The sequence below is a fragment of the Dermacentor variabilis genome, chromosome 2 (genome assembly GCF_050947875.1).
Source record: "Dermacentor variabilis isolate Ectoservices chromosome 2, ASM5094787v1, whole genome shotgun sequence".
Classification (NCBI taxonomy): Eukaryota; Metazoa; Arthropoda; class Arachnida; order Ixodida; family Ixodidae; genus Dermacentor; species Dermacentor variabilis.
In genome coordinates, this window is record NC_134569.1 from 71,163,408 (window position 1) to 71,187,582 (window position 24,175).

General features: G+C 45.6%; 3 protein-coding genes across 5 annotated transcripts in view; 2 read left to right on the forward strand and 1 right to left on the reverse strand.

Annotated features, from left to right (window-relative positions):
• LOC142572059 (protein 5NUC-like) overlaps nucleotides 1-24,175 on the forward strand; it is a 93,117-nt gene that overhangs the window by 57,088 nt on the left and 11,854 nt on the right. For all 3 annotated transcript variants that reach the window (XM_075680880.1, XM_075680878.1, XM_075680879.1), the window contains exons 5-8: nucleotides 17,131-17,319; nucleotides 17,647-17,847; nucleotides 20,724-20,984; nucleotides 22,099-22,260. In XM_075680880.1, coding sequence (XP_075536995.1) covers nucleotides 17,131-17,319; nucleotides 17,647-17,847; nucleotides 20,724-20,984; nucleotides 22,099-22,260 — 813 coding nt within the window. The remainder of the gene's footprint in view (nucleotides 1-17,130; nucleotides 17,320-17,646; nucleotides 17,848-20,723; nucleotides 20,985-22,098; nucleotides 22,261-24,175) is intronic.
• LOC142572060 (uncharacterized) lies at nucleotides 480-12,835 on the forward strand. The gene is made up of 7 exons (XM_075680881.1): nucleotides 480-711; nucleotides 1,550-1,714; nucleotides 1,795-1,981; nucleotides 2,512-2,754; nucleotides 3,018-3,189; nucleotides 3,482-3,630; nucleotides 6,436-12,835. Exons 1-7 carry the CDS (start codon nucleotides 559-561, stop codon nucleotides 6,651-6,653), a joined length of 1,287 nt encoding a protein of 428 aa, XP_075536996.1. The 5' UTR covers nucleotides 480-558; the 3' UTR covers nucleotides 6,654-12,835.
• Nucleotides 12,826-14,606, reverse strand: LOC142572061 (P2X purinoceptor 7-like). The gene is made up of 3 exons (XM_075680882.1): nucleotides 14,318-14,606; nucleotides 13,747-13,965; nucleotides 12,826-13,029 (listed from the first exon to the last, which is right to left on the reverse strand). The coding sequence occupies exons 1-3, from the start codon at nucleotides 14,542-14,544 to the stop codon at nucleotides 12,876-12,878; spliced, it is 600 nt and encodes a 199-aa protein (XP_075536997.1). The 5' UTR covers nucleotides 14,545-14,606; the 3' UTR covers nucleotides 12,826-12,875.

Genomic DNA, 24,175 nt, shown 5'->3' on the forward strand with positions numbered 1-24,175 from the left:
TTTGCAGGATATGCCACCTTCCTGCAAAGTCATCAGTACAGGTATGGGAATCATTGCTTTTATGCGAAGCTGTTGCAACTCACTTAAATTTCGTGCTCTCATTTTGCCAGCCCCATTCTTCTTTTCTTGCATTCCCAATATGCATGTATCAAAAGACAATGCAAAGATATTTCTTGCATGTTGTAAGTTCCAGTAGGAAAGAAACGTTTTTACTGTCGTGTTCAAGCACCTATGAAAACAGCAGGCTATACTTAAGCCACACGGATAATTCACTGATCATTGAAGGCAGTGTTTGTTGGAATACCCGAGCTTAAGTGATCACTAATCATTCTGTTCTAGCTTTATTATAAAACAAGTGTTCTGTCCTAATTTTCTTCATTCAATTCTATGTAGTAATCGCATAATAGGAGCTTTAATCTTGCATTCTGGTATGTATAGAGGACTATGTGGGTGTTCTTGTGTGCGCAGGTTTCTGGCTCTCTTGCCGTTGTCACATCAACCTGCCAGGATGGCCACACTTTGTATTGGCACAGTCAGCCAAAGAAGAAGCGGTTTGCCATGGGCAATGTCATTCTTGCTGCCTCTATCTTGTTTACTGGGTCAAGTCCCACACAAGTGCTGCGGGTGCTCCAGAGTGCCGGTATTGCGTGCTTCACCAAGCGAACGTATGATCGCCTACAGAGGGATCTGTTGATCCTAGCTGTGCACAAGGTGAGCATGATTAGCAGTGTGCTTGTGCCCACTAGAAAAAAAGCTTTAGTATCAACAAGGCCATGAAGTTAATCCGGAAAAAAAAAATTTTTGTTTGAAGCCTGTTTTATATGCAAAAGCATTGCTAGCCCCATTGATCGAAAAAGCCATTGTTGTCGGCATTGAGGCTGGGTTCAAAATCAACAACCTGAACAACCTGGGTCACATAAGACCCACGGGTGGCTGTTTTGGAACAGCCACCTGCCAGAACAGTGGTGCATCATTTAACCGCCGCACTGCTTTGCCAGAAATGGTATGAGGACTTCTGGTGCCCTATAAAACCTGCCCAGCACATTGTGAGGGAACTGCCCAACATGGGGGGGTGCCAGTGGAAAGGCTGTGTTCTTGAGGCTGGATTCAAAATAGACAATGTGGCAACTGCGTTGCACAAGACCCATGGGTGGCTGTGTTACAAACAGCCACCCATAGGTCCACTTGCCAGGACAGTCGCACGACTTGTGTAAATGAATCACTGACAAGAAAGATGATCTTCTGAGGCGACACCACGAGAGAAAACGGCAAACATTGCTGGAGAACGTTGTTCATCATTGTGCCGCTTTATGTCTTGATTACTGCCGGCTCAAAAGCGGACACATTCGAAAACAAAACTTCGCTGTGGTGGAGTAATGCTTTCGCATACTGTATGACATGCATTTTTTATGTGATACTACTTTGCCCATTAATAAAGCTGTGTTGTTGCATTGTCTCATTGCATTACACTTCTTGCTTTCTCTCTTCTTTTTTTCCTTACTTATGACCCTATAACACTGTTTATATATGTGTTTACTTTTCATTCTAGCTTTGGGAACGCGAAAAACGGTCTCTTTTGAGCTGCTTAAGCAGTACTGGTGCCCAGCTGGCAGGTGACAGCCGTGCCGATTCTCCAGGCTACTGTGCGAAGTATGGGACATACTCGCTGCTGGACACCTCTCTCAACCGTGTAATAGATGTGCAGCTTGTGCAGGTAAGAGACCGTTCTGGTTTTGGTATGTGCAGCATACTTGCTTTTGTCAGCTTTAACTTTTCTTTCACTTCCCATTGCAGTCAAATGAAGTCACCAACAGTGGTGCCATGGAACTGGAAGGGTTGAAGAGGGCGCTGAAGGCCCTTGATGATGGAAAAATCCATGTGAATGAATTGGTCACAGACAGGCACACCCAGGTGCGCAGCCATATGCAAAGAGAGCGGCCTGGTGTCACCCACCTCATCGATGCTTGGCATGTTGCAAAAGGTGAGCGCTTCACCGCTTTCAGTGTATCATTGGTCTGCTGTCTGCCGGGAAACTTCGCATCTTGAATGACCACTAGCACTACTGTCGTGAAACACGGAAGGCCAAGCAGGAGATTAGAGGTTGTCACATTAGCAGAAGGAAGCTTTTGCTGGCATAAGTGCTGTCATCATTGTGTTCCATCCAAAAGAATAACCTTTCTTGTAAGCTGCTAATGTAGCAGCCATATTGTGACAAAGCAGTATTTCGACCATTTCTGACCATTGCAAACATAGTTGTGCTGTTCACCATGCACAGTGGTCTTGTCGTATATAACTGTTGTGTGTTCACATTAGTGTTCTTTCGTGCGGACTGCTATTTACTCATGAACACTGCCCAATTTTTTTAGAAAATTAGGCACAAGAGTGTCCTCATCATCATGGAAGACTAACTGCAGTTCATAGCTCTTGGTGATGCAGATGTGGTAATTACTTTTTAAGCAAGGCAGCTAACAGTACTTGCCTGGTCTGCCTTCTTTTTTTGTGTGTGTGCAGGGCTAAAAAAGAAGCTGCAGGCTGTGTCACGTTCACGAGGCTGCGGTCTCATTGAAGAGTGGATCACGTCCATCATCAACCACTTCTACTATTCGGTGAAGATTGGTGCGGGCAGAGGCGAGCTGGCAGTGGCTGTTTGGAAATCTTTCCTAAACCACGTGCAAAATAAGCACTGCAACCACAGTGACGACTATCCGCATTGTGAACATGGGGACCTGTTGCCCAGAAAGTGGATTTTTGCAGGTATTTACGTCATACGAGGTGACTTTTCCATTCATACTGCAGGGATAACCTTTGCTTTTCGTAGGCTGCAGATCTAAACAATGGCCCTTGGTGGTCACCAATGACACTTTTGACGTTATGAGATTATGATAAAGTGTTTGGCTGATGCATTTCAAATTAGGATTGTATACCTGCTCATCGATGCACTCATGATTTATTCTGATAGCCTTTTGAAATGTTTCTGCCTGTATGTAACGCTGTATCCTTTTGATTTGTGTGATCAGGCACTGACAGCTTTGTAAAGCTGCAGAAGATTGTCGAAAACCGTCGCCTGATCATCGACATCAAGCAAGTGTCACCATCATGCCAGACATCGAATGTGGAGTCATTCCATTCACTAATTAACAGGTTCGCGCCAAAAAGCTTCACGTTTTCCTTCTATGGAATGCTGGCAAGGTAAGAAAGCACCAATTCTTTACATACACTGATGTAGCTGTGTGCTAGTTTTTGTAAAAGATGAGAGTAATGTGCTCAAAATACACATGTTGCAGTGTTAGAAAACTATTTATTGTTCCTGCATGAAAATATTAGTATGTGATTGTTTTCTAAAATGGGAGCCGAACATGTACATGACATGTCTCACTGCAAAACTGTAGGCAGGCTGGCTCGTTGAGTTTTGTGCAAAGTTATGGCTACACCACATGACCGCAGTCTGACCACTTTTGACATTCTGCATATCCCTGCACAGGTCACAACTGGCTGCACTTCATTATAATGAGAATGCAGACAGGTCGCAAGGCAGAACCTCCGTGGGCGAGCGTCAGTGGACGGTAAAACATCCCAAGGCAAGGAAAGGCAAGGCAGTAGCATGCCCAGTCAAAGAGCCTCCAACTTACGGTGCGTACACAACTGCAGAGGGAAGGCAACACTTGAATGCCTATAATTCAGGCACTATGCTTTTCCCATTGCTGGTTTCAGATACACGATCCAAAATACTGGGCTACAAGAACGATATTGCATGTAAAAACAGCAAAGAAGTGGTTGTGGCACTCTTTGGCCATACCTGGCCCTTGCGCCACTAAGCAACACACATTCATTCTGCTTCCAGTTAACAGCACTGTGGTGCAAAAGGAGGATCTAAATGATTGCACCATTCGACATTAGCAGTGGAAGCTTTATTTTAAATCGTGCCTCTGATATATGCAATGAAATTTTATTTCAGTATGAACACAGTATACTCCCGTTAAGACGAACTTGAAGGGACCAGAAAATTTGTTCATCCTATCAGAAGTTCAAGTACCCCTAAAAATATTTGAGCATGCTAGGTCTATCCGTACCATATTTACTCTCATAATGATCATACTTTTTTGTCACAGCAGCATGCTTATCGCAAAAATTATGCTTGTGAGATTCAATTATTAACCTTTACTAATGATTTGTCTTCCGCTTTAGATCGAGCTTCAGTTATTGACTGCGTCTTCCTTGACTTCGCGAGAGCTTTCAATAGCGTCTCACATCAACTACTATTACTGAAACTTAGCACACTCCATTTTGATTGTAACTTGCTTAAGTGGATTGAATGTTTCTTGCAGAATAGAACACGGTATGTTTCTGTTAATGATCATGACTCTAAATCATGCAATGTAACATCCAGTGTTCCTCAGGGGTCAGTCCTAGGGCCTCTTCTTTTTTAAATTTATATTAATGACCTGCCTGATTCTGTTCTAACATAAGGCTCTTCGCAGACGACTGCGTTCTGTACCGCATAATTTCTAATGAGTCGGACTTCTCCGTTCTTCGATCTGACCTAAATAAAATTTCTTCTTGGTGTGATGCATGGCTTATGAAAGTAAACATTAACAAATGTAAAGCAATGAGGGTGTCTCGAAAGATTAACCAGTCCATTTCTCAGGGCTATAATCTTAACGGTTGCCCTCTTCAGTTCGTCGACAGCTACAAGTATCTAGGCGTCCATATCACTAATAATCTGTCATGGCAGAAGCATATCCACCATGTTATTAACAAAGCTAACAGTTCCCTTGGTTTTCTTCGGCAGAATTTTCGCCTCACTCCTGTTCCGTTGAAACTACTACATAAAACACTTGTGCGTTCTAAACTCGAGTACGCTTCATTGATATGGGACCCGTACCCTAGCTCGTTAACACAGTCCATAGAATCGGTTCAGAACCGCTCAGTTAGGTTTATCCTCTCTAACTACTATCGCTTAGCCAGCGTTTCTCGCATGAAGCAAAAGCTTGAACTACCTCTCCTTTCTACTAGACATCGAATTTCCCGCTTATGCCTGTTTCATAAAATATACTACACTAATAATGAGCTAAAAATGACACTTTTCTCGCCACCGAGCCAGTTGTCATTCCGTATTGATCATCGAATGAAGGTTGGGGTGCCGCAGTGTAAAAGCAATGTATACGTTGAAGCCTTCATCCCGATAACACGTCAAGACTGGAATCGCCTTCCCGCATCCATCGTCACTATCACAGACCATGACGTGTTCAAGTCGGCTATTTGTGACCATGTGCTGCCTCATTAGCTTTTTTTTTTCTTTTGCCACTCCTCTCTGTAATGCCTGTATGGCCTTGAGAGTAAATAAATGAAATTAAATGACAGGCTGCGGAGGGAGGGCAAAACACATCTGTGAACATGGCGGAAGGGATTTTCGCCAAGTACTGCGCAATCGGGTTCTCCACGGAAGTTCTCCGGGTAGTAAAATGCAAGAAAAATATACTCTTGAAAGTGGGGCCATAACCTGAGGATCCGACTTCACAAGAGCTCACACCTCTCACAAACACTGGTGGAGGATGGCAAAAGTTTGCTTGGTGATCCTAGTCCACGTGGCAGGAGAGAGGAAAAAAACTTGGAGAGGGAATGGCAGGAAATGGGCATGACGGTGTTGCTTGATTTGGATAGCTGTAGCTCCGCTATTAATTGTTTTTCTTTTTTAAACATTAGTGGCCACGCTTTCCGGAGACAACCATCTAGTTAGAAAATATTTTAGGCTGGAGGGTGATCAGTGGCCCTTTAAGCAGGTTTCTTTTACATTGAGTACTATGGGAAACCAACCAAATGTCTCGCATTGTTTGTCTTATAAAGAATTTATCTTAACGAAGTTCATCTTAATGACAGTCTACTCTATTTGCAATTATCCTCTCTCTGAAAGGCTGTTTTATGCAGTGTCAACATGTAACATATGGATGCACCTGGTGGGCTCAAATAATTTTTAGGGGTACTTCTGCTAAAAGAAACAAATGTTCCACTCCCTTGAGGTTTGTCTTGAAGAGGTGTACTCTATATACAAAATCAATGACAAGCCTACAGTCAAACGGTAGATTGCAAAAGATAGTGATAGCACAGAGGTGCTTCACTCTGTTGTAGAGCAACCCACAGTTCACTGCAATTAATGTCACCCCTTTTGAAAAGTTCAGGTTGTAAATATTTTTGCCTAAGGTGGATATGGGGTATGCAGCACCATATCAGTTCTCCAGCTTGCCTAAGGAGAGCAGGAATCCTCAAGGCTGTGTTTGTTTTCAACTAGTAGCAGTCATTCTTTTTAGATTTCAAACTGATTACCTGCACTCCTGCTTTGTGTACATTAATAAAGTAGGGAGACGGCAGGTACCCCACTTGTGGATCAGTTCAAAATAATCTGATGTGCTTTTGTTTGTTTGCATGTATCTTCTGCAGAGTACGTTGGCCAATTGCTTGAAATTGTTGAAGACCTTGTGGAAAGCAACAGATTTGGCGCTGCGCACCTGACTGCCCTACCCCCTGTGCCACCACCTCTTACAAGCCGTTTTGAAGCTGTGGATAAGGTAGATCTAGTGCAGGACCACCTTTCACGGTTTGCACCAAGAGAACACCACCCCAGTGGTTTGGAAGACACAGATGATGAGAGTCTGTGATGTGGTTACATATGGACGAGACAATCAATGTCATATATTTCTAACAAGTATGTAGGAGTGAATGACCTAGAGTGACACGTGCTGTGGGCATGCCATGGTGAAGGGCTCTGAATTAATTCCATGCAGAGTGTAGAGGTGTTGCAAAACGTGAGATGTGTCGACCACTGTATTGCCCCGAACGTTTTTAATGTTTGTTCTTGTTCAAAGCCACGGGCACGTTGCTTTATCATTTTTTTTTTGACGAAACAAGCGGCTAGGTTTACGTCAAGTGATTGCAGTCATGCACAAGCGCTTCTGTATTGTTTGAAGTTGTTGTAGTTACTTTTTCGCCTTATCTTGAATACCCTTTGCCAGCTTTAAATTGAGTGCAGCAGAAATTCTGTTCTTAAACAACCGGCAAGCATGTTTGTTGCTATCATGTACGACTGCCGATTCCTTCAGTTCTTCATAGGTGCAATTCAAGCCAATGGAGTTTCTTAAGGAAACCTGTCATGCCTGCTGTACTATTAATTGTCGCCACTGCGTGACACCTGCTGGAGTTGTGGTGTACCCGTTCATGTTCCAGATGCCCCCTACAAGTTGTTGTACAAGCCCTCTTTGTGCAGCGCCAGAGGAGCTGACAACATTGCAAAAACCTAGCCATCGACTACTAAGTGTTGAGCCTGAGTTCGGGCCCTGCCAGATGAAACCCAGCAATTTGAGCGTGTTGCCATATTCAACAACTGAGAACACTCCAAAAAAAGTGGGCCACATTTTTTTTGTCACCCTGGAAAGCCCTGCAAGGATGTGGTTTGGATACGTGGTTTTCAGTCACATAACCAGCACCCAAGCGAGATGATACTTGCATTCATTGAAGAAATTCATTGAAGAACCCTGGCAACAACAACCACAGGGCGAGCAGCATCGGTCATTACATACGCTGCTGCACCACGCAGTCCTGAGCCATGCCTGAGCCTAAACAAGATAACGAGGAAAGATGTGTATCCACTGCCTCGTATCGATGACACTCTTGACTGTTTACAAGGTGCAGAACATTTCAATTCCTTGGATCTGCGCTCCGGGTGCTGGCAAGTTCCAATGGCCGAACCTGATCATCCGAAAACCGCATTCGTTACACATGTAGCGGCAGCAGCATCGGTGTCGCACGAGAGATGATGTAGACGCTCGCGTCTACACAAGACACGAGCGGCTGGCACGCTCCGGACGGGCTAGCGTTCCGAATTGAAAAAAAAGAATGCTACTCTAGGAGATCGAGTGTTGGTTCTCCCTTTTCTGCGATAGCCCGACACTTTACCAGTCTACGTGGTCGCTCGTCACCACACACCCGATTGCCTCTGCGAGTTTATCGTCATGCCCTTTGGGCTGTGCAACGCGGCTGCTACTTTTGAGCATATGATCGACACCATCCTTTGCGGCCACAAATGGAAGACCTGTTTATGTTAACTCGACGACATCGTCATCTTCTCATCCGATTTTCTGACACCTCGCTCACCTGCATGAGATTCTGACCTGTCTCACATCTGCCTGCCTCACAGCTTAACCTCAAAAAGTGCTGTTTTGCTGCGAGCAAGCTAACCATCTTGGGTCACAATATCTTAAAAGACGGCATCCTCCCGGACCCAGACAAGCACCGCGCTGTGACAGACTTCCCAAAGCCCACGTCTATCAAAACCCTGAGAAGTTTTCTTGACTTATGTTCCTATTTTCGTCGCTTCGTATGCAATTTCGCATTCATCATGGCACCCTTGACAAGTTTACTTTCCGCCAGTAATGGCATAGCAGCGTGGTCGCCTGAATGTGATGCAGCATTTCAGCAGTTGTGCCACTTGTTGACCTAACCGCCGATTCTTCGCCACTACGACCCTGATGCTCCCACGGAAGTTCATACTGACGCCAGCAGAGTCGGCCTTGGCGTGGTCTTAGCGCAACAGAAAGCTGGCTATGCTGAATATGTCGTCGCTTATGTGAGCCGTACTCTAAAGAAAGCAGAATGAAATTACTCCGTCACAGAAAAGGAGTGTAACGATCATCTGGGCACTAAGCAAGTTTCGCCCATACCTTTATGGCCATTCTTTCGCCGTAGTTACTGACCACCGTGTCCTTTGTTGGCTTTCTTCGTTGAAAGACCCGTTGGGACGCTTGGGATGTTGTGCGCTTCACTTGCAAGAGTATGACATCCGCGTCACGTTACCGCTTAGGTCGCAAGCACTCCGATGCTGATGCGCTCTCTCGCTCCCCACTGACGCCTAATTTGGCATCTTTATCACCTTCCTCGTCCACACTGTCACCGTTGGCCATCATTGACATGCTCACAGAGCAGCGCAAGGACCCAACACTTGTAATGTTACTTGACTACCTTGCCGCTCCGTCTGATGTTCCTTCGACACGAGCACTGCGTCGCCAAGCAACCCACTTTTCTGTGCAGGACAACATTCTATATCGCCGCAACTACATGCCCGACGGTTGGAAGTGGCTCCTTGCTATACCTCGTCTTATGTGCTCTGACATCTGTGCATCTTTTCACGCTGATCCCCTAAGTGCTCATGCTGGCGTCCTCAAAACTTACACAAGGTTGCGTCAGCGCTATTATTGGCGAGGCATGTACAACTTTGTGCAAAAGTACATTCCGTCTTGTACTACATGCCAACAAGGCAAGACACCTACCCAGTGTTTAACAGGACCGTTGCAGCCGCTACCGTGCCCGTCTCATCCGTTCGACCTCGTCGGCATCAACCTGTACGGCTTAGTTCCATGTAGCGGGTGTGGAAATCGATGGATTATTGTCAGCCTAGACCACCTCACTCGCTACGCTGAGACTGCAGCTCTGCCAGCAGCGACCACCCATGACGTTGTTTTTTTCATCCTTTGCAATTTTGTTCTTCGCCACGGTGCTCTCCGAGAACTACTTAGTGATAGAGGCCGTGACTTCCTGTCAGAAGACGTCCAAGCCCTCCTCACTGAGTGCAGGATAATTCACCGCAAATCAACCGCGTACCGTCCCCAAACCAACTGTCTGACCAAGCGGTTCAATCGCACACTTGGCGACATGTTGCGGATGTACATTTCATTCGATCGCTCCAACTGGGACACCGTACTCCCTTTTGTTACGTTCGCCTACAACACCGCGACGCAAGCGAATACCGGCTTTTCCCCCTTTTTCCTTGCGTATGGCCGTGAGCCTTCATGCCCTTTGGACACGATACTGCCATACCAACCTAATGCTACAGAGTATACTCCGCTTTCAGAAGTCGCCAAATATGCTGAAGATTGCCGTCAGCTGGCACGTGCCCTGTCTAGTGAGACTCAAGAACGTCAAAAGACAAGACATGACCGTACTTATCAACCACCGCACAACTTTGTTCCTGGTTCGCTTGTGTGGCTTTGGATACCAGCCCACATTCCTGGCCTTTCTTCTAAACTCCTGGCATGTTATCACGGTCCATACCGTATCGAGGCTACTTCACCGGTCAACTACATTGTCGAGCCGCTCACAGTGCCACCAGACCTGCGTCATCGTGGACGAGATACAGTACATGTCAACTGCCTGAAACCGTATTACGACCCGCTCATCTTGTCCGCGCCCTGAGTCGCCAGGATGGCTATGCTTCGATCCAGGGGAATTGTAATGAAGCAGACGCGCCCCTGTGTATGTGCAGACTGAAGAGGAAGACTAAAGACCGTGCTGTGATCGCGAGCGAGCCCCGTATTATGGACAGCCCTTGCAGTGCCTTTACCTAGCGTTCCACAACGTTGTGAACGACAATACACCTCGTCGCAATACATGCAGTGCCCCGGAAAGGCGGTGGTCCCGGGTTCGAGTCCCGAACCAGGACGAATATTTCTTAAACTGCGAGACTTTTCTTTCGAGGAACCAGTATGGGGTTTCTTTGTAGCAATTGCTACGAACGGGTGGATGTCTGATTTTCCCTTTATTAATTACTTCTCTCCACCTTGCGGGTTTCCACAGAACTATTACATCAAACCCAATGTAATCTCAAGAAGCTGTGTAAAATTGTGGCTGCTCACTACAGAGGTTTTGCTGTTAAGCACAAGCTGGCAGTAGCACCGCTCGCAAAGCACTTAATTGAATTGAGATACTCCCTTCCAATGACCAAACGGCCATATTCATCATCATATGCGAACTGGCGTTAATGTGGAGAATGGCTGAAGAATACATCACACAAGGAATTGCCAGACCAACTATGCCGTTACACTGGGTTATCACGTGGATGTTTGTCATTTACGGGAAAGGAAAACCACAGATTTTGGCTTGTATCACAGCACAACCTGTTACTGTGTGTGTTGTTTACATGTGACATCAGCTCATGGTGAAATCTCTCATGTGAAATGTGCTCACTGCTTTTTTGTCTATGTGTCACTATTTCCTCTGTCATTTTCTGTTCTGTGCATTGCCACAATGATGTATTGCACTCCCAATATGTAATTATTGTTACATATTTTGGCTTGTATCAGAGCCACGGAGCATGAAACATTTAGGAGTGGAAACTCCGCTGTGTGCGGCGACCAGAAAAGGTCACAAGCCGTTATCGTGCTGGCGGCCTGGAAAGAAATTACCGCTGTTGAGAGCACGCCGGAGCCGCATGCCCGGGCGCTGCATTCTTTTTTTTCGCTGCGGCTTCTACGATGCGCCGCATAGCGCCGCCACTGTATACGGCCCCGTCGGCACATACAATTGTGACCTTATCTGGTCGCCCGCGCTCGCTCGCGCTGACAGGAGTTTCACCTCCTACATGTCTTACTCCGTGATCAGAGCACAACCTGTTACTGTGCATGTTGTTTACATGTGAAATCAGCTCATAGTGAAATCTGCTCTGTTGCAGAAGCCAGAAGCAGTTTTGTAGTTTTGTTTTGGTAGCATGGAAAGGAACTAACTTTTAGTAAATTACTGTAGCTACATATGAAGGACTTGCGCATACCAACACAAGTTTTTACATGTTCTTTCCGACACCTGTGAAATCACTGGCCTAGGCTACTGTTAAGTGCATGTGGCCACGACAAGATTGTGATCCAAAAAACTGCTCATTCAATTCATGTAAGAAAAAAGAAGCAGAGAAGTACCACTTCACAGCAATTTAATAAATTGCAGAAATCAGCCACTATATTAAGTCCAGCTGTTTACCAGTGTATTATTTGACATGCCCATTACTCTTAACTTACATAAGAAAAGACTGGTTATAGTTCCTGTGACACATTAAGTTTCAAGCAACTGCCAAGTCACAGAGCTCTCCCTTGTTCTATAAGGAAACCAAAATTCATAGTCTTGTAGCAAGGCGATTACAAGTGTGGGATAAGTGCTTGACATGCCGGAAAAGCAGTTTGGGTGTGTGTCAGAACATTGATTATAACTAATACATGTGCACTGCACCCTCACAGCAGTCATAACTAGAACAGTGGTGAAGAGAAATGGAGGTCTTGGATGGGTGGAGATGTGATTTACTGGTATGAGGCACAGGGTCCTGTGGGGACAAATGTTGGGTACACTTGGGAATGTTGTGCAGGACCTACTTTTTGTGACTGGTGAATACTCCTCAAATGTGGGTGCGTTGCAGTGCTGCAAGAGCAGTGACAAACAGGCAGTCAGCATCATCATTGCTAGTTTGCTTTCAAAAGCGTGTGGTGCCTTCTGTCTCAGTGCCTGAACAATGTGGTTCTGATACAGTAATTGTTTCATCAGAAACCTGGAACTGTGCAGAAAGTGGACCATCTGTTTGGCTGCTGTCCTCTTCTGTGGTCACTTTCACAACCTCATCATCCAACCCACATGCCTAACCAGAGTGGGTTGTGCAAGAAAGGGACAGATTTCTCAAACTGGGCTTCTGGAGCCAACGCTTGGTGCCGTGTTCACTCACAGCAATATTCACAGTTCAATATTCGATATTCACTCACAGTTCGGAATATTTGCGATTTGTTTCGGCTGCTGACAATTACACATTGAAGTCAAGTGGCAAACCACAAAAGAGCCACTTCCACATCTCCATTTTTTCTCGTCATCACTGCTCGAGCTAAGACTGCTGTGAGGATACAGCTTGCATGTAATTAGCCATGGTATATTTCGCCACTATCCAACCACTTTCTTTTTTAGATTTCTGTTCCCTTTTTGTTCATGTTGGAATGGAGTTGTGACCATCACGAATACAAACATCAAATAAAGTACGATTGAAGTGTTGGCATTTATTTGTGGCAAAACGGACAACTTGACTATTATTCGGGGTATCTGAATCCTGCATAGCGTGCTGATGGAAAAGCATTTCTTATTTCACTGACGACGCAGCTGGGCAATACTCTGCGATTACGACGGCCCAGCCAAATCCATATCCAGCGGACGAACTGCCTGTAGGCAGTGTACCTGTATCTCCTATAACGAGAGACAAAAAAAACAAAACATTAGCAAGCATCTGGGACTGAGCTAGCAAGGTGTCACCACAAGCAAACAAGTGTCCTCATCGCACAGTCCTTATTAAGCGCACCCTTTTGCAAATGCTGACAGCTGGCGCTGCTGGGCATGGTAGACCTTGTATAATGGCAGGATTTGTTGTGAACGATAGTCAGCAGAAAATAAAGAATGTAGGGCACCTCTAATACCCATTCCCAATGTGTACATATAAATTCCCGGATTTGCGAATAAAAATTGGGAAGTAGATGGAAAGTAGGCTTGGAATGTGTGCATACTGACAAGTAAAATTAACATGGCTGCTAAGCGACAAACCTTGCATCATTTTTACTGCTCATGACAACTGCAGTGGCAAACTATACGACTATGGGTGATCAGTCTGCTCTCAAATTCGCCTCCCGACCAGGCTGATCTCTGCCGAAATGTTCGCGTTCCAATATATGTATCGGGTTTGTAACATGAAGCTATACTGCTGTAGTATGCACAGATATAAAATTTAGCGCCATCTGTGGTGTTCTGCACTGCGTAAAACAAAAGGAAATCTGTTATTAACCTACAAAGCCAAGCTGCTGCATCGTTACAGCACGCGCAAGACTCGCCATGCGCCCGTGATAGCTTCTGCTGCACGTCAACTCGACACGCGCTCACAATCGTTAAAAAAAAGCATGCACTCGTACGTACGTGTGGATATCAGGTGCGTTGACCAGCGAAGGTCGGTCCTCTCTCAAGGTGTAGTATGCGACCTCTAAAGCATGCACGTTGAGGCACGCGTGCACAAAAGTGGGGTGGTCAGTTATACACTTGGCCCCTTCCGGCACACGAGCTGCCACCTCCGAAATTTCGCGGCAGCACACCGATTCACGGTTTGTTTCCATCGGACGACAACGACCACAGGTGCACCTGCAATGAACATACATTTGATCGTTTCTCGTACTCTAACATACACCATGCGTACTTAGCTTCAGAGTCAGGACGGCATATGTATACAGATTCGCAAGTAAATATGACCGCAAAGTTGAGAACATATTACATCGCTATTTTCGATATAAGCTGTAGCACCCAATCGGCTGTGTCGCAGTGCTCGGAAGAAATATTCAGGAGAACAATTGCCGACCACCAGCTGTCTTGAGCACAATGGAGTTCAGAGCGCGACAAGACAAAGGGCAGAAAACCTAGCTTACGTGATACGGGATACGCCATCTACGTTCAGAAATATAGCAAAGCCTATAAAAACATAACGAGCGTATCTTACCAGTCAACGTTGCCGCTCCGCTCAACTTGCTGCTCGTGAACGGCAGGCATGACATTCTCCTCTTCTTCATCGCTGGCAAGCGGATCGAATCTAAAATGGTTTTCTGGATTTTGGACCGCGCTGTTTTCGTCGCATTCACTGTCGCCATAACAAGACAAGTCTGTGTCCTCGTACGACTCCGACTCGGAGGAGGACGTGCTTTCGGTGAAGTATGATTCGTCGGACATCGCGACATGCGCTTCGAATCGCCAGTTGTTTACCTCTGCTGGGAGAGCACGCGTACGCGCGAGCAGACGACGCAGCATCGTTTTACGTCACTATTTTTTGTGGCCCACGTGACCAAGCCATGTTGAGTTTCCTCCTCTGTGACGTCATAGCATCCCCCGGAGCCCCGAAATCGAAACCGAAATCGCTCGGTATAATAATGCTATTATTAAATTATTTATCGCATATATATGAATCCCACTGTGTGTATCGTGCTCCCTGAAGCATGACGCAACGTTTGAATCAACAAACGCATGAACGAAAATTTTGACGTCTCCACCCCTTTAAGTGTGGCAGTTCGTCCGCTGCTAGTTCTTGTTTTATTTTCTCGTCGTCCGTCATCATATTTCTTCTAATAATTTTCGTTATTCATAACACCGTAGCGCAGGTAGAAGTGAAATAGAAAAGCAGGATTCAAATGTTTAAACGTTTTTACCTATCACACTAGTCGGATATCATCTAACTACATTATGCAAGTCACAAGTGGGTATACTAAAGAAATAAAGACAAATATTTCACACACGCAACCAATTATCCAGAAAAATCCGCAGAGGTCAGCGACTTATTCGGTTCTGAATTCTATTACTGCTACAGCCGCGGAGTTTTACAGCTTGTACAGTGATCTTTTTCAGAATAACCCTCTAAACACGTACACACATCGCTGATCAAGAAATAACTTCTTTATGAACTACTATCAAATTGTGGACGTTTCCAGACATTGCAAGGAGGGCACTATGTGGTCTGCGGAATTTCCTGTTTACGTGCGACGCACCCTCGAAGTGCTGACAGTATGCATGCATGCGTTTTAGCTTTAGCTTTGTTTTTCAACTCCCAGCTTAAGTGTGGGAGTTCGTCCGCTGCTAGTTCTTGTTTTATTTTCTCGTCGTCCGTCATCACATTTCTACAAATCAGCAGAGATCAGTCATTTCTTCGGCTTTGAGCTCGTTTACTGCGACAACCACGCAATTTTACAGCTTGCGCAGTCATCTTTTTCAGAATAACCTTGTCTTTGCCATGGACACAACGAGAACACAAATCTTAAAGCACGAATTATTCTGCGCAAGATAAATGCGAATTTCTTGCACAACCGCACAAGCTGCGCCATATGGCGCGGCCGCACGGGCCCCATCTTGAAAGCGATCTGCGATGGGGACAGAGTGTGCCGAGGGCTGATAGCTTCCTGTGCGCTCTGTTTTCGTCGCTTAGTTCACCTTGAAGCGAGAGGCAGCACGAAGGTCAATTCGCTCGCTGCTGCTGCCACACTTCCTGACTTAGTCGTTCTGACAGGGAGTTACGGTGGCCATCGAGTTAGATGTGTTCATGCTTGCTCGTGCGCGCGTGACAACATGCTTGTTCAGTTAGTTAGTAAGCGAATGTTTACAATATTGTATGGACGACATAAATGCTATCCTTCCTTCGTATAGCAGCCTAATTTGTTATTGCAATCGATGCTTTGATTTTCGGGTGAAACTGTGACTTTCTGTAGTACAATTGGAAAATTAGGCCAAGGAACGTTTCTTCAGGGCGAGCGTTATCTCAGGAGCCAACTCCAATTTCTAGATTAATATACATACAAAACGTAGATGTTCTCTCGTCAAACAACCGTTGACCTTATTCGAATGATATTATTGTACTTGTGGGATAAAGCTCAATCCTTGTGACTTTGAAAACAGAATTTTGATTTAATGTCTAAATGTTTTTACTAAAACTCCCAAAATATGGTAAGTTTCAAAAAACCTGAGGCAGCAAGTTTACAAATGAGTAACTCTCCCTCAAAACGTTATATCACACTTCTGTGCACTAAACTTGTCATAGCATCTAAAGGAGAGCAATTTGATATGTATATTTGCCGCTTACGTGAGATTGTTAGCATGTTCTTAAGAATCTTGCAAGATTCATACCCACGAATTAGTGGTATTTTTGAGAGTTGTGTATGATAGATAAGTTTTGTTTGCTTTGGATGTTTTAATAGTTGCAGTTTACAGAATTATAATATCTTTATTTATTGCTGAGTTATAAAGTTGAAAACATGGTACCCGTTTTTCTTTCTTTTTTGTTATTTGCAATTGTCACCTATGTGTGAAAAATATCACAATTTCAGTAAAAGGTTGCTGCTTGCAGTCAATAGGTATTAATATTTTCATCGAAATGCAACAAACTTCATCAAAGTTTGTGCAGAGACTGCCGAGAGAAACAATTTCTCCTTTCGCCACGTATATTTAGATAGGAGCTGCCGAACTTAAGTTTTCCTCTAACGCCACGTATATTTAGATAGGAGCTGCCGAACTTAAGTTTTCCTCTAACCCACAGAGCCTCAAATAAACTCCGAAGTAAGCTATAGCAGTTGGTCTTTTCGCTTAGGTATCTGTTGCACGTTGCAGGTGCAGGGAGTCAGGGTTTCGTCTAGCTGCTTAAAAGCAACTCCTTCTCTCACTCCTCGTGTTCTATATTGCGCAGGAAATAAATTTCTACTTGTATGTAGCATTTGCAGTGTATTTTCAGTGTACATTTCTAAACCTTCGAACATTTATTTTTTTTGTATTTTGCAGGACCAAACGTGGAATTTTATGATGAAGCCGATAGTTTTAAAAAGGAAGCTAGTAAACTTGTCAGCGAAGGCGTGAACATAATTATCGCAATTACACATAGCGGCTTCCAGCAAGAAATTGAGATTGTGGATAAAGTGCCAGAAATAGATATCCTCGTTGGCGGACACACTAACACTTTCCTTTACACGGGTAAGAATGCTTCGATGACAATAGTATGCATGCATGCGTGTGTGTGTGTGTGTGTGTGTGTGTGTGTGTGTGTGTGTGTGTGTGTGTGTGTGTGTGTGTGTGTGTGTGTGTGTGTGTGTGTGTGTGTGTGTGTGTGTGTGTGTGTGTGTGTGTGCGTGTGTGTGTGTGTGTGTGTGTGTGTGTGTGTGTGTGTGTGTGTGTGTGTGTGTGTGTGTGTGTGTGTGTGTGTGTGTGTGTGTATGCGTGCGTGCGTGCGTGCGTGCGTGCGTGCGCGCGTGCTCGCAGTCACTTCATATAACTGAATTTTTTTTCTTTTTCTGTCAATAGGTGATGACCATCCAAAGGAGAATACGCCCGAAGGTCCATACCCATACGTTGTTAACAGAACTGACGGCAGCAGAGCCCTCGTGGTGCAGGACTTCTGGTTTGGGAAATTCCTTGGCCGGCTTGACGTGACATTTAACAGCACGGGTCACGTTGTGGAGTGGGGAGGAAACCCTATTCTACTCAACGCTGCTGTCAATGAAGGTCAGGCTCTTAGCTGTTAGAACATGTGGGGTCTATAATGTAAACTAATTCTAATCTGTTTTTATTCCAAGCTCCTGACATCTTATTTACGTAACCAGTGACGCAAGAACCGGGCGGCAACCCGTAGCGTTGTTTGAAGAGTTCAATGTCACTTTTTTTGCTTTCGAAGCGAATAGCATTGTCTACATTAAGCAGATTTCTTTGCAATTTGGCTTACAAGAGGCGCGGAGCACGCTTAAGTGGAGAGTGATTCAATGTGGCCGAGCCAGAACAGTGAAAGTAGATAAGCGGCTGAAGAGGGTGGTGCCAGCGTCTGTGATTCATCCGCTTCTCCTTACTTAGCTTGCGGTGGATGGTTTAAAATCGCGGCGGCGTGCAACGGAATGTTCAAAATGCCGCCAGAACGGATCCTCCGCAAAGAATAGTCAGCAAAGTGATGTCACATACGTTCTGAAAGGGCTCGTAGCGTTATAGTGCCTTAAAAAAAATGTTTGTTATACGAAAATTAATCCATGCTCCGTGGCCGTTCCCAGCAGCAAGTGCCAGAGCAGTCGGTGGGCAGCCATCTTCTATTCCTTTAAGAATGGGGCAGCCTCCTGCTATTCGGAAAAAAAATTCAGGTTCGGGCGGCAAGTTAATGCGTCTTTAAAGCGTACACATCACTTTGGCGCTATGAGTATTCGTGGTTTTGTGACGTCGCATGACAAACAGGCAAAGTAGGCGCAGACCGAAAACATTTGATCTATGGCAGAGTATTATGGCGAAAATGGCACCGAATGAGAAATAATTATTTTTCTTTAGTTAGGTCTAATCATGCATAGTCAAATGGCGGTTTTCGTGACGTCACGTGAGAGACAGGCGAAGGGGGGATGGCCCGGAAATTTTTTGACCAGTCATGGAGGGCTGATTGCAGAACTGGAATAGAAAAGTTTGGAATAGCTTTACGTTATAGCGCCCGTAGTTCTGCTGATTTGTGCCGAACGTTTCAAAATTCACGTGTGCGCTACAGATTATTATAAGCAACAACAAGTGAACCAACTTTTTACCTAATGCCCTAAATTCAAAATCTTCAATGGAGAAGTTGTAGAGCCCCGAAATAAGGAACATCCAACTAATTTCTTTCCTTGAATATAGCTGCTGTGGTTTTCATTTTTTCGGGCTGAATAAGATATGATAAAAATGTGATCAAGATTTGACAAAGTGCTACGCGGTTAGGCCCTTGCGGACAGCGATATTAGTGCTACATAACATGTTACCAATGAATGATCAGTGCTGTATGAACTGAAGTCATGAATATGACGAAAGCAAAACTGAGAGGCAATGGAAACATCTATCGTCTTCGATGTATCGCCATCCGCCGCCGAAATCTCCGCGCCTGTTAAGCCGTCCTACAGCAAACGGCACTGTGATGCGCTGTTTTTCGCATATCCCATGGCTCAATTTGCTTTATTGCTTGAGCAGACAAGATATCTCGGCAAAAGAGGAAGCCAAAGACCACTGTCTTTCTCCGTCGCTGGAGGCCTATCGGTCTGCAAGCGGCATCGATCATTCGTTTGAGGCATGTCTGAGACCACCGGTGTCGCTGCGCACAAGCGCCTCGTCACGTCGTACTTTTTTTCGAATCTCGCGCGCTTTCCTTGCGGCCAGGAAAAAAATTAATGGCAGCAGTCACTTTACGAAGAGATGTTGTTTGAACATTCCTCAATACCTGCCATGTAACTTCTTAATGCAATACCTAAATTATTAGTGACTTGAATATTGGTAATTAATGATCCAAAGTCAGCAATAAAATACTCCTAGTTGCTCAGGAGGAGAGTGAACAATACCACATTGGTTTTAGTCTCGTATCGCCCACGTGGATTCTTTAAGGTTTGCCACAAGTTAGCTGAAACACCCGTGTATGTTTCATTGCATGGCACTTCAAGGTCAGTTGAGCGTTGTGGTGGAAACTAAGGTAGAGTGTTGCGCCGCAGTGCAACAATACGAATAGAAAGACAACCTAACATGGAGCCAACCCCGATTTCCGTATTCAAGCTGACGTTGAATGGATATTATCTCGTTAGGCCGCAACTCGGGTGATTCTAAAATATGCTAAAAACGGTCAAATATATCAAATGATAGCTCTAAAGTTATTATTTTGAAGCTGAAATTGTTCAGATAAATTCACGCAGATTAAAGATTTTCAAGCACATGCAAATGGCAAGCTTGTACTTACAAAAAAGAGTAAACATTCAAAGACTATGATCGAGCTCGTGAAGAAAAATTGGAATTGTAGTTGTGTGCTGAAAAGTACAATATTATGTCGGTACAGCGTTTCCTACGTTTTATGGCGGGAGCGTGGAGATAGGAGTTGGGGAGGGGGGGAGGTTTTTAAAATATTTGCTTTTGCAACTGGGGACCTGATACTGGGGGAGGGTGGGGGGGGGGGGGGGGGGGCTCTGTGAGATCTGTCGTTGCAGATACAAAATTAGCCGAGATTTAACCAGAAAGCGCAAGAGTAGCATTGACACCTCAATACAAACCTCAAATTTGTGCCTCATGTTTTCTGAGATTTTGTATGAAGCGTCGGAGTGGCATAGGTATATGAAAAAAAACTTCCGTGCTCTTTCGCATTTCCTTGAGGTTAGTGTAATGGTGAACACATAGTTTTTGTTCAGCACTAGTACAGCTCTTTTACTTGAAGACGACTCCTCTTTCGGTGTTCACACACGCTGGCACACCCGCACAGCACTGCGTACATGTGCCATTATTTCTTTGTGCCTCGTCATTGTGTGCACCGTACGTAGGGAACCATGCATCACCAATTCGCCCAAGCGACTAAAACCTTGGCGAGCTTTTTCATTCCGAGATTGTAAATCACTTAATCTGTTTTTCAGACCCTTGTATGACTGAAGTCATACAGCCATATAAGGAAAACCTCACAAGAGAGATGGGGCAGGTGATTGGCAGGACTAAGGTCCTCATGGAGCACAGAGACGACATCTGTAGAATGAAAGAGTGCAATATCGGTAATCTGGTTGCCGACGCCTACTACGACTACTACGTTAAACGAGAAACAACAAAGCCTCCGGCATGGTCGGCACTCAGCGGTGCCGTCGTTAATGCTGGGAGCATTAGAACAGCTCTCCCGAGTTTCCGTAAGTACAAGCGGACGTTCTTTTTGTGCACATAATTGAACACTAAAGCGAGTCGCATCGAACGTAACGTGCTCACCTCACAATCGAACGTATGTTCCGATTGCACATGCGCTATTGCGGCGTTGTGCCTCACTAAGAGTCACAAGCATCCGTGAGGAACGCGCCTTTTAATCAAGACAATACCGTGTATTTTAGAAACAACAACGCTGCCTCCCATGGTTTTTCGTATACGTTTGTGTTTTGGCCACCTTGATGCCACTTTTCTTCCTTCTGAGGGATGTAAACATATTGTTTTTTTACAACACTTCCAAAAGGAAAACCTGGTGCCAGCCTCTATGCGAGTTTCTTGAACAGCAGTGAGACCAAAGGGCCTTCTACCGTGATGCAGAAGGCTCGATTCGCTGTGGACGTGAAAACATTGTCCTAGCTGCGCATATAAAGCTCCATAAAAGCATTAGGTTAATAATCTTTTTTTCACGAATAGTATTACAAGCGAATGTCGAACATGAAAAGTGCATGTGTTACTGGCTCGCAGTGGGCGAAGACGTCGTTATTTCCTCCAGACTGAGTGACTTGAAGTTGCCCTGTTTTAGTATTTCATATTCACATAAATGTGTGCGCTAGCGTGGTTATACTTACGCTTCGATGATAACGGCCTGTACCAGCATAAAAAAGACAGCATTGTACACGCTCTTTCAGTACAGTAGCTGAACTATCATAACATTCGCAATACCAGTTCGAAGACGCGCTCTCATCGGGAAAGAGGCCTAACTGAAGACAGTCTCCATTTCCTAAAATTCCCATGACTGGCGCAGCACAGCAGGGCGACATTTCTCGCTTGGTAAATTCAAGAAATTCTTTTGGTGAAACACGCCATCATATTCCATCGCTGTAACTGTGACAAGAAGGCAGTATTGATTTTTAGGAGACGCTAGGATAGGAACAACAATTTGAGCGGGTTGGTCCAAGTTCATGGCATTACTCGCTACTAAGTTTGCTCTACTCGCTACTGCAGTGCAACTGCCGGTGGCCTTTGCGAGTTATTTTCAGCGAAGCACACGAAAGGAGAAGCCTAATATTTTTTTTTTCTGTTCGCTTTTATGTATCTCTACAGACAACGTCACAAGGGGAGACGTTTTGACAACTTTACCATATGGAAATTCGCTAGTCACGGTCACACTCACCGGCACTGACATATGGAACATGTTCGAGCATTCTGTCACGAATTACACGACAGAGAAAAATAAACATAAAGGACGCTTCCTTCAGGTATCAGGTAAGCTTTACGAAGAGCCAGGGAGATCGGTATCCTTGGTTTCCTTACCTAGGCGATACTGTTGGTAAGGTAAGTCATTGTCCATTGGCTGTTTCTGGCATTAATTTCACGGTTTTGTGCACTGTTCATTTTAAAAGAAGCCTCTCGTTAAGAAAGAAACTTACTTTGTTATAATTTCACAGTAAACAGCCTATTATGATGATGGAGACGCGCAAACATTATGGAAATGTGTGACTGCTGAGGTGCATGTACATGTCAACAATCCGTTACTGCTCAGGCTAGTGTATAGCTTACGTATATGGGTGAAGCCATAATGCTGCTGGTAGCGAGTAGATGAGCATATACAGGACGGACACTTTCATTTGAAATCTCACCCTGAGCCACAAAACGTGTGAAGCGTGTACTTTGCATCATCAGTAGCAGCAGAAGCAGCACCCTATCTTTATGTCCACTTTAGGATGAATGCCTCTACCAGCGATCTCCAATTATCCCTGTCTTGCGCTAGATCATTCAGACTTGCAGCAGGCAAATTTCCTCATTTTATCACACCACCTATTTTCAACCATCCTGAACTGCTCTTCCCTTCCCTTGCCACCCATTCTGGGGCTATAATGGTCCTCCGGTTATCTGTCCTACGCATTACAAAGCCTGCCCATCTCCATTTCTTACACGCAAGCGTAAATGGCTAGGCGCACCGATGGCTGTCAAAGTGTAGCGTCAACCCGCGACGTGTGAAGCCCTGAGAAAGTACGAAGGAGCGCGCGGAAAACCAACGTCACCTAGAGGAAAGTCTAGGTAGCGTTGAGTGAAGCGGGGAAGGAGAAATAGGCGAAGCTTCGCAGAGGAGGAGGGTAAAGCGAAGCGCTTTGGGATGACCTCCGCTGGCAGTTGCTGCGGATTGTGTGCGCGCTATGGAGGTACCGGGTTCATGTCATGGTTGAGTTACCGAGCGTCGTGCGAGAAAGACGAGGCAGCAACGCCAGCACCTGCAGGCCTACTGCGAGTCGACCGACCCCGAAGTCGTCGCATCTGCAGATCGCAGTTGCGACGACTTGTACTCTGGCAGCAATTACGCAGTTGCTGCCAGAGTGCAAGTCACCCCACCTCCCTCCCGCGCTGCCTTCCCGCTTTCCTCCCTTGTGCTCGATTCGGCTCACCGTCGCACGATTTCGCTCATACATACAGCACATGGCGTGCGGGGACGATGTTATCACCCTTGGACTTTATACAGAACATGGCAGCAACCACAACGGCAAAAATGGAAGTGTAGTGTACGTACCGTTGCTATCGCAATAATATAGAAATGGCACCGATACGTTTGCGCGTGGCCCGCGTTCACGAAGTGCAACGTCACTAACTTTTTATTACGACAGCAATTATACGGACACTCCAGGCGCATTTCTGCCGTCGCCGTCGCCGTGAGGTTCTGTGTAAAGACCACGGGTGATAAAACTGTCGCTGCGCGCCGTGAGCTGTATCTGCGAGTGAAAGCGTGCGAGGGTGCGCTGGCGAATGCGGTTCGACCTCGCGTGCAGCGGGGAACGCGGACCGGAAGCTTGCCCTCTCCTGTCGTACGCGAGGCACGGGCTCAGGCGAGTGAAAGGTGGTCGTTCTTCCGCGGCGGCTGCTAAGGTGCCTGAATGTCCTCCTCGCACGCCACTCGGTCCGCACAAAGTGGAGACATTCGCGGCGTCTAATAGGGCGCTAGGCACGCGAATGGCGGACACCGTAGTCGACGCCTTTGGCGGTCGCCGTAGGGGCGCGTTGCCGGCGCTCGTGTGTCTTGAAAGCGGTCTGCGACGTGGCCAAAGTGAGCGCCGCGCGGGCCTCATCTTCAAAGCGATCTGCGATATTTTCAGAGTGCGTGTTGTGCCGGTAGCTTCGTGTGCGCTGTGCTATCGACGTTTCGTTCGCG

Bases quoted from the DNA above. Each gene is read 5' to 3' on its own strand.
- LOC142572060 (XM_075680881.1), top strand. From the start codon at position 559: ATGGGCAATGTCATTCTTGCTGCCTCTATCTTGTTTACTGGGTCAAGT. The intron at 3,190-3,481 runs GTAAGAAAGCAC...ATCCCTGCACAG, and splicing joins TTCTATGGAATGCTGGCAAG to GTCACAACTGGCTGCACTTC. The intron at 3,631-6,435 runs GTGCGTACACAA...TATCTTCTGCAG, and splicing joins CAAAGAGCCTCCAACTTACG to AGTACGTTGGCCAATTGCTT.
- LOC142572061 (XM_075680882.1), bottom strand. From the start codon at position 14,544: ATGTCCGACGAATCATACTTCACCGAAAGCACGTCCTCCTCCGAGTCG. The intron at 13,966-14,317 runs GTAAGATACGCT...TGTTCATTGCAG, and splicing joins CGGAGCGGCAACGTTGACTG to GTGCACCTGTGGTCGTTGTC. The intron at 13,030-13,746 runs GTACGTACGAGT...CTCTCGTTATAG, and splicing joins AACGCACCTGATATCCACAC to GAGATACAGGTACACTGCCT.